This window comes from Zingiber officinale, chromosome 8A (assembly GCF_018446385.1).
Source record: "Zingiber officinale cultivar Zhangliang chromosome 8A, Zo_v1.1, whole genome shotgun sequence".
Classification (NCBI taxonomy): Eukaryota; Viridiplantae; Streptophyta; class Magnoliopsida; order Zingiberales; family Zingiberaceae; genus Zingiber; species Zingiber officinale.
In genome coordinates this window covers 121,766,077-121,776,573 of record NC_056000.1, presented here as the reverse complement: position 1 = coordinate 121,776,573, position 10,497 = coordinate 121,766,077, and the positions used below count along the sequence as shown (strand labels likewise).

The 10,497-nt window shown below is 40.3% G+C and overlaps 1 protein-coding gene across 1 annotated transcript; it reads right to left on the bottom strand.

Annotated features, from left to right (window-relative positions):
• Nucleotides 1-5,235: 5,235 nt before the first annotated feature.
• On the bottom strand, nt 5,236-8,906 carry LOC122011190. Its single transcript, XM_042567602.1, has 2 exons — nt 8,777-8,906; nt 5,236-5,864 (listed from the first exon to the last, which is right to left on the bottom strand). The coding sequence occupies exons 1-2, from the start codon at nt 8,904-8,906 to the stop codon at nt 5,236-5,238; spliced, it is 759 nt and encodes a 252-aa protein (XP_042423536.1).
• Nucleotides 8,907-10,497: the final 1,591 nt, after the last annotated feature.

Genomic DNA, 10,497 nt, shown 5'->3' with positions numbered 1-10,497 from the left:
TAGCTAAGTCTTGTCCCTTAGAAGAATTAGATAATTTAAAAATAGCAAATGAAAAATTGAAACTTGAAAATGATGATTTGAAAATTCAAGTAGATAACTTGAAAAACTATGCATGTTCATCTAAAACCAATTTTAGAAGATTTAATCATTTAAATTGGTACTTTAAATATCACCCGGGACAAATTAGGAACATTTCAAGAAAATATGTCCCTAAAAGCTTTCTAATTAATCCAGAAGGGTGGAACCTATATTGGGTTCCTAAATCATGCCTAAACTAAATTATAAAATTAGCGCTTTAAGTGAGAAAATTAAACAAAGAATTTTCTTATGAGGCTTTGTCAAGGAAGTGGTTGTTGCTCCAATAACCAAGAAGGTCTAGTGCCTCGCCACGACCTGGAAGCCAAAATATTGAAATAAATGTTTAATTAACTTACTAATAAAGCATTAATACAAGAATTAATTAGTGCTTTAAAAAGGTTATTCAAAACATTTTATTTTAGAAATTTACTTACTTAAATTTTTTTTCCCTAAGTCATTTTTTTGTGCTTAAAAATTCTCAAAAATTTAAGTTAGGATTTTTCTAACTTAGAAAAATTCTCAAAAATCATTTCTTCCTAAGTTAAAAACTTTTTCCTGAAACTAAAAATCTCAGCTTAAATTACTTAGAAAAATTTTCTACTTTTCTTAAAAATCTAGAATTTTTTTTTATATTTTTTCTAAGTTTTTAAACCTTTAGATTGTTTTTTCTTGGAACCCCATTTTTTTGTGATCAAAGGGGGAGAAGGGAAAATATAAGTCTAGGGGGAGGTAGATAGATTTAATTTTTTTTATCTTTTCTATCTTTTTGCACTTAAATTACAAATTAAGTTAATTTACTTAATTTTATTTTATGTCTATTTTAACCCTAGCTTAAATTAGGTTGATTACACCAAAAAGGGGGAGATTGTTGGAACCCCAAGGTTGTTTTGGTGTGATCAACAAGTTAAGTTAGGTCCTGTGTGTATTTAACCTTGTATCTAAGTGTGCATGAGCTTAGGAGCACAGGTAGTTGAGTGGAAGACGCAGCTAGCGTGAAGGACGGGAGTCCGAGGGACGAGGTGCTGCAGAAGAGTACACCGGCGGACGAGAAGGAAGCGTGCGGTGGTTCCGATGGACGAAAGCCGGAGCGGAAGATTGCTCGTGGAGCAAGAGACGCAGCTAGTGAGATGGACGGCACGCGGTGCGTCCGAGGGACGAAGACTGCGGATGAGTACGCCGGCGGATGCGAAGGAAACACGCAGCGATTCCGAGGGACGAGAAGCCGGAGGGAAGCCCGCTCGAGAAGACCGGAACTTGGGTTCGGGTGAGCCCTATTCCGGATAGCAGAGATCACCCAAGCAAGCGGATCCGGAGTAGAAGACCCGGACCGAGCTGAACCAAACCGGAGCAGTGGTCCCCGGATGAAAAAGTCAACATTGGTTGACTTTGGGCTCCGGGGCGCCCGGAACAGTCCGGGGCGCCCGGAGCAGCCCGGGGCGCCCGGACCCAGTATTTTGACCAGATCGAGTCAAAACTCGATCTGAACGTTGGGGGATAAAATTTATCCCCCTAGGGCGCCCGAAACCCTTCCAGGCGCCGCGACCAAGGCTATAAATATAGCCTTGGTCCAGAAGCTTCACATCAACTCAGAGATTTACATTCCAAACACTTGTGCGATTCTGTTCTAGTTTAGCTTCTGTCTTTTGTGCTTTCACTGCTGTAAGAGGCTTCTCCGCCTGAAAGAGATATTTTAGTGCACGTTTATTCCTTGGATTAACAACCTCCTTGGTTGTAACCAAGTCAAGTTGTGAGCCTCTTCTTTCTACTTTTTATTTACTGCTAATTTACTTTATGCAAGTGTTCTGTTGAAAGTTCGAGAAGGGTCTTTGTTGTTTTTTTACAGGCTATTCAACCCCCCTTCTAGCCGGCCCAACGGTCCTACACTAATGTGCTCAATGGATATTAACTCGTTTTGAATCCTTTCCTTCACAACAAGATACTTAATGTTAATATGCTTGGAAGCACTACTTGACTTGTTGTTCTTAGAAAAAAATATGGTAGCTTGGTTGTCGCAGAATATTTTCAGTGGTCTGGACATAGAATTCACCACTTGAAGCCCCATGATAAAATTTTTAATCCATATAGCATGGCACGAGGCTTCATAACAGGCTACAAATACCGCTTCCATGGTAGAAGAAGCTGTAATATGCTATTTTGTACTTTTCCACAAAACAGGTGTTCCAGATAACATAAAAACATATCCAAATGTAGATTTTCTAATATCGAGGCATCCTGCATAGTCAAAATCAGAATATCCAATGGCCTCAAGAAAATATGATCTCCTGTAAATGAGCATGAAATCTTTTATACCCTATAAGTATCGCTTAACTTTTTTGGCATTCTTCCAATGATCCATTCCTAGATTAATTTGGTATCGACCAAGCATGGCAACAATATATGCGATATCTGGACACGTACATACTTAAGCATACATTAGATTCATACAACAGATGCGTAAGGAAATTCCTCCATCTCATTAAGCGCCAACGGAGTCCTAGGACATTGTGATAAACTGAACCTATCGTCTTTATAGACCAGTGCAATTATGGAAGAACAATTATGCATGTTGAATCTTTTTAGAACCTTTCAATATAGGCTCTTTGAGATAGACCCAACATACCACGTGATCTATCCCGGTGAATTTCAATGCCTATAACATAAGAGGTTTCACCGAAATCTTTCATATCAAATTTACTTGATAGAAAATCTTTTGTCTCTCGTAACATGCCTAAATCATTACAGGCAAGTAAAATATCATTCACATACAGTACGAGAATGATAAATTTGCTCCCATAGATTCGCATAAAAATGCATTGGTCGTCAACATTCTCCTTCAAACCAAATTTACTAATCACCTCTAGAAACTTCAAATACCATTGTCGAGATGACTACTTAAGACCGTAAATGGATTTCTTAAGTTTGCATACCATTTGTTCCTTGCCCTTAACCAGAAATCCTTCTGGTTGCGTCATACAAATATCTTCATGCAAGTCACCATTAAGGAATGTATTTTTGACATCCATTTGATGTAGTTCTAAGTCAAAATGAGCTACAAGGACCATAATTATACGGAACGAATTCTTTTTAGACACGGGTGAGTTCATTATAATCAATACCTTCTTTTTGAGTAAACCCTTTATCAACCAAATGGGCCTTGTAGCGTTCGACATTTCCTTGAGGATTCAGTTTGGTTTTAAAAACCCACTTACAACCTATCGGTTTGAATCCTTGAGGTAAGTCTACATGGTCCCACACATTATTTAATTTCATTGATTGCAACTCTTCATTCATGCCTTCAAGCCATTGACGTGTTTGGTCGCCTGTCATTACATCATTAAATAATGTGGGATCATTCCCAATAGAATTGTCACAACCATCAAAATAGATAAAGTCATCCAGAGTAGTTGGCTTTCTCACTCATTCTAACCTTCGTAAAGGTGGGTCATGAACAATAATATGAGAAGGTTCATCAACGTGATCTAAAACATTAGGCATCATCTCATTATTTGATGATTCTCCCACAGAATCAGGGATAATCAAATCTCTTGAAATAATGGGAACATTTAAAATTTCATGTTCCTCTTCAAGAATATTTTTACGAGACGTGCTGTCACCACAATTACCAACATCTTTCAAAAATATTGCATGTCTAGTTTCGATTATTCTTGTGGTATGTGATGGACAATAAAATCGATAACCCTTTGAGTTCTGGGTAACCGACGAAATAGCAACTTATTATCTTAGGATCAAGCTTTCATACATTTGGGTTGTAAATTTTAGCCTCTGCAGGACATCCCCATACACGCATATACCCAATATTTGGTTTCCTTTATGCCCATATTTCATAAGGGATTTTAGGAACACGATTTAGTATATGCATAGCTATCTTAAGAGCCTCAACCCAAAGATACTCAAGTAAAGAAGTTTGGCATATCATACTTCGTACCGTATCCATAAGGGTATACGATTACGTCTCTCAACAACATCATTTTGCTGAGGCATGCCCGACATAGAAACCTGAGCAATAATATCACATTCTTTTAGAAATAAGGCAAAAGGTCTAGGATTATGACCTGAGTCAAAGAATCTTCCATAATATTCTCCTCCTCTATTATATCAAACCACTTTAATCTTTCGATCAAGTTGGTTTTCAACTTCAGATTTATAATCCTTAAAAACCTGGAGTGCTTCAGATTTTTCATGAAGGAGATAAATATATCCATAACGAGAGTGGTTGTTAATAAAGGTGATGAAATAGCGATGTCCATGAATACCAAGAGTATAAGGACTACTGATATCAGTATGAATCAGTTCTAATAGTCCATTACTTTTAGTGGTGTCATGTTTGTTCTTTTGTGCAAATTTTCCTTTAATACACTTAATACATATATCGAAATTAGAGAAATCTAATGAATGAAGTATTCCATCTTTAATGAGACATTACATTCTGTCCTGAGATATATGGCCCAAACGTTCGTGCCATAGTATTAAAGAATTCTCATCGATTAATTTTCTTTTGTTTATGATTTGAGTTGTACAATTTTCATGCATGGATTCCAATATGTTTGCAGAAGAAGCATTTAAACATAATTTAAAGAGTTCTCCCTCTAAAATACCAGAACCAATAATTTTATTGTTTAATGAAATGTTAAAACCTTTATTCTCGAACAAGACAGAATAACCATGAATGACAAGTCGAGAAATTGAAATAAGGTTTCTTTTAATACTGGGAACATATATAGTATCAAATAAATTCAGTTTGAAACCACTCTCCAAAATCAAAGGGAGAGTTCATATGGCTTCAACTGAAACTTTATTTCCATTTCCAACCAAAACATTGTGTTCTCCTCTATTTAGCTTCCTCGTGAAACGGAATCCCTACGATGAACAAGCAATATGTACAGAAGCACCACTATCAATCCACCATGTATCAGTAGGAACATTTGCAAGAAATGATTCATAACAAACATAACTAGACATTTTACCCTTTTTAGCTAACCACTCCTTGAATTTTGGACAATCCTTTTGAATATGAGTAGGCTCGCGACAAAAGTTGCATTTGCAAGTCTTGGAACCTGAAGTCTTTGCCTTATTTCTGTCATTATTTTTCTTCATATGTCTTTTGTCCTTTCCATGCAGTTTCTGTTTCTTGCCCTATCATTGAGTGGTAAAGTGGGCACTATCAGGTGTCTCAACCTTAAATCTTTCTTCTTCTTGATCACAAATACTGATCAATTCGCTCATTTTCCATTTCTCCTTCTGAGTATTATAGTTGATCTTGAAAGGACCAAATTGAGAAGGAAGAGATGTCATAATGAAATGGACGAGAAAGCCCTCAAAGATCTCCATGTCCATGGCCTTAAGCTGAGCTGCAGTCATATTATTCATTCTTAGGATATGCCTATGAACACCACCAAGGTCGTTGTACTTAGAAGTTACCATATTGATGATCAGTGTCGTAGCAAGTGCTTTAGAGGAGATCTGAAACTGCTCCTCAATGGAATCAAGGAAGTCCTTAGCATTTTCAAAATCAGGCATGCCTCCTCGAATATCCGACGATATGGAACCTTTCATTATCATAAGTGACAAACGGTTGGACCTTTCCCACTTTTCATAAGCAGATTTTTCATCTGGAGTGCTAGTGTCTGAAAGTGGGGTAGGTTTATCAACCCATAAGGCATAATCAAGGTCCATAACGCCCAGAACGAGGCGAATTTGTTCGTTCCATTCCTTAAAATTGCTACCCGTTAGAGTTTCAATGGACGTGATTTGGCTCGTAATTGAAGCTGCGTTCACAGAGTTAAATCATGCTCATTAACAATAATGGAAAATATAAATCATAATCATAATACATAAGCGATTGAAGAAGTACACTATAATGTAATTATAGAATTGAATTTATATCACCGTTGGGAAGAAAATAAATTGAGACTACAATTAAGCATTCCATTAGTGCCAAAAATTATGATGGAGAATAATGACATACTTTATCCATTGAGAAAATAACAAATGTTATAATCTTCCATTGGGCTGACTGTAAGAAATGCACATAAATTTTCTCCGTTAGATTTTTGACTTAATCATAGAACTAAATTCAAATCATCGTTGGGTAGAATTGATTTAGAACTACGATTAAATTGTGTGTTAGTGCTAAAGTATGATAGAAAATTAAACATAAGTTTTCTATCAAGAAATTGCAAAATATTACAACCTTCTACTGGGTCGATTGTAATAGATGCACGATTTTTTTAAATCCATAAAAAATTTAACATAATTATAGTTGAATTCACCCCACTGTTAGTCAGAAGGTAAATTCATACTATAATAAATTTCATTCAATAATTAAAATAATAATTTTCGGTTGGGCCAATTATTAATTTTAATATAAGAATATAACATAAGCGTGGCTTCATTATTCCTATTTTCGGTCTGGACATAGAAAGTTTCTGAAGTATCTAAAGATTGTTGAATATAGTAAGAGTCCTATTACAGTGTACTATGATAGTCAAGCTACTATAACTTTTTCTAAGGATCCCAAATATCACAATAAGGACAAACAGATAGAAATTAAGTATAATTTTGTAAGAGATCTTGTTGATAAGAAAAAGATAATTCTTGAGTATATCCCTACACATGCTATGTTTGCAAATCCTTTTATTAAGTCATTGACTAAAGAGTCATTTTAAAGATATGTGAAATCTTTGAGACTTCGTAAAATATAACACATTTTAAAATGTTATGATCTATTCAGTGTATATATTGTTGTTATATTTTGGATAAAAGTCTCGGTGAGCATGTTGGCTGGTTGAGATTGGTCCACTTACATGGACAATTATCTCTATTTGTTGAGTATAAATAGAGGTAAGACCATTATTTATGGGACAACTTATGTAGCTTTGAATAGAGGCATACCCATAAGTTGGGATTGCCTTGATAATTGTGATAAGATGAGATCATTTATGTATATTAGAGTAAATGAACCAACCATTTACTGAATCTGCTAAAGGTCAGATTGAAATTCATAAGTTGAATTCATGATTAGACATTAGGTATGTCTAGATCAAAATCTATATGATATTAAATTTTAAGAAAAAATATGCACTCTTTTTGGTAAAAAAAATATATCGTAACATATGATTCATACCACATGTGTTATTGCGATAATAAGTGTAGTAGGAGAATGACTCTCTACTTCTCTATTGATCCGGTGGTAAGAGCACGGGACGCCCTAACGAGGGGTCAACGCCACGTGGAGGTCAAAGGGCCAAGTGGTCCGTCGAAGAAGGGTGAGCCGACCGGACGCATGAAAAAAGGGCAGGCCGATCGGCCTGCCCGTAAACGTCTGATAGTGAAAGACGCCTTGACAGAGGTCGGGGTTCCGACGCTCAATGAAACAGTAAATAATGACCGAGCGGAAGGCCTAAGAGAAGGCAGGACATAATGGGCGCGCCGACCGGCTGGCGCCGGGAATTAAGGCCGTCCGGAAGACGCTCTTCGCGCCGGCCGGCCGGACGGACGTCCCGGCCGGGCGGTGGGTGAAGGATAGGAACATCTTCTGACAGCCGTCAAGTCCTATGGTTAGGCCATACTCTAAGTCTGACAATAAGGTGTTCTGTTGTCCCATCGACGACGTGATTGAACTGTAGCAGTATGGTGTCAGGTAAGCTCTCTGACAGGTACATACCGAGGTATGGGCTACGGACACGTATGCGCCTCGGTGGACGTGCATTAGTTATTTCACCGCTCTATATAAAGAGCCTCTTACTTCGCCGGAGGTATGCATTCTACAAGCTTTGGAGCCACTCTTTCCACCACTCGCTTACCTGACTTGAGCGTCGGAGGGTCGCCGCCGGGAACCCCTTCCCGGCCCGACTTCTGTGCAGGTTCGCCGGAGATTCGTGCGACCAGACGGAGGCCTACACCATCGACTAGGAGTGCGCCGCGTGCCCAGCGTCCTTTGGTTCGGCGATTCGGACAGGATCAATTTGGCGCCATGAAGGTAGGCCGCGTCGCCTCTAAATTTGCCGAGCTCCGGCTACGCTGGCATCGCCGTCTGCCACTTGGTACGAAAAGTTGGCCGCTCGAGAAAACGTATATAGAAAAAGTGCTCTTTCCAATGTTTGTTGGAGCTCGGCATGCCATAGAAGAGGACGAAACCTATCCTAGATTGAAAAACAAAAGTTCCCCACTCGGCCTGCTTGGGATAGTAGAAGTAGTGGAAAATTTTTGGGTCTAGGGGGATGTCGTTCAGTTTGAACAAAACTATTACTCCGCTCAGCAGCCTAATAGAGTTGGGGACTACCTGGCCGAGCGGAATGCGGAAGTAATTGCAGACTTGCAGGAAAAATTCACGGGGTGGGAAGCGTAGTCCGGCCAGAAATTGGTCTCGGAAAAAAAGAACTGTGTCGATCGGCGGTTCATGAGGTCGATCGGCCGGTGTGGCTAATACTATTTGGTGGTCGGAAGGAATGTCGTAAGTCCGAGCGAGACGCAACGCGTCCTCCTCGTCAAAACGGCTTTCCATGGTCGAGTACCATAGACCCAGAGCACCGCCGGTCGACTGCGAGGTGCTAGTCATGGTCGAAAGACAAGAATGCGGGACAAAGGGGAAGGTTCAAGTAAGGAATGGGTGTAAACCGACTGAAGGAAACGATTAATAGAAAGAAGAAAACGTTGGGAGCGAGAAACAGGGTCTTACGAGCAAGGAAGATGGTCTGAAGAAGCTGTAGGGTCGCCGGCGGAAGGAGGAGCACCGGGATGTCTGGAAACGAAGAGGTCGAAATGCGGCGAAGAGCAGGGGTTAGGAGCGTTATATGGGCGGCCGCCATCAATTTCCACCGTCCGATTCAGGTCACCGATATCAAGGTCGTCATCCAGCCATTCATTTCAAACGGCGGCTGTCCCATCGGAAGTGACGCCACCGCCATACGCTGACAAACGCACGATCGCCACGTGTCAGCAGGATACTGGCCGCATTTAATGAACTCCCCTTACCATGCGCAGCGCACGTGATGGGTAATAGGGGAGAACATCGGACATGGATTCCAAGAAAACACAAGGCATGGACAAGATACCGCCGAACGGATGAGCATCCTTACGCCTGGCCGAGCGGCCCAATGCAGCAATCATAGCTCAGTCAGATCGGCAGTCCAGTCAGTCGGACTTCGCCTCCTTCGACTAGACTCGAGGGGAAGGCAAGTGATCCGGTGGTAAGAGCCCGGGACCCCCTAACGAGGGGTCAACGCCACGTGGAGGTCAAAGGGCCAGGTGGTCCGTCGAAGAAGGGTGAGCCGACCGGACGCATGAAAAAAGGGCAGGCCGATCGGCCTGCCCGTAAACGTCTGATAGTGGGCGCTCAATGAAACAGTAAATAATGACCGAGCGGAAGGCCTAAGAGAAGGCAGGACATAATGGGCGCGCCGGCCGGCTGGCGCTGGGAATTAAGGACGTCCGGAAGACTCTCTTCGCGCCGGCCGGCCGGACGGACGTCCCGGCCGGGCGGTGGGTGAAGGATAGGAACATCTTCTGACAGCCGTCAAGTCCTATGGTTAGGCCATACTCTAAGTCTGACAATAAGGTGTTCTGTTGTCCCATCGACGACATGATTGAACTGTAGCAGTATGGTGTCAGGTAAGCTCTCTGACAGGTACATACCGAGGTATGGGCTGCGGACACGTATGCGCCTCGGTGGACGTGCATTAGTTCTTTCACCGCTCTATATAAAGAGCCTCTTACTTCGCCGGAGGTACGCATTCTACAAGCTTTGGAGCCACTCTTTCCACCACTCGCTTACCTGGGTCGCCGCCGGGAACCCCTTCCCGGCCCGACTTCTGTGCAGGTTCGCCGGAGATTCGTCCGACTAGACGGAGGCCTACACCATCGACTAGGAGTGCGCCGCGTGCCCAGCGTCCTTTGGTTCGGCGATTCGGACAGGATCATCTATTATGTGAGCCCTTCAGATTATACGTTAATTTCAATCTTATCCTAAGTGACTATTTAATTGTCTACTTAAAATTCTAATTATTATCCACTACTTTAACATGTATCCTATTGGCTATAGATGATTCAGTTTATAGAGCATAACTAAGAAAGTGACTGTTTAGAATAAATAGATTCTAGCTAAAAAGGAATATATAGCTAAATTTACATCTTTGATATTTATTCATTAGTAGATCAATTATATTTTTTTATTGAGTATATAAAATATGATTATGGATAATTGTATTGATTAGAGATGTTGAATATACTCTCAATATAATTGTCATTATGAGAGATTAAAGTTATTTATATTGATAATAATATTTAATCTAGGGTAAAATTAAGCTATTGATGTCTTTGATTCAATTGATAAAGTAGCTAAGTGTAATAATTTTCTTAGCATTAATTACTCAGTGTGTTGTACGAATCATTTTTCCTAAA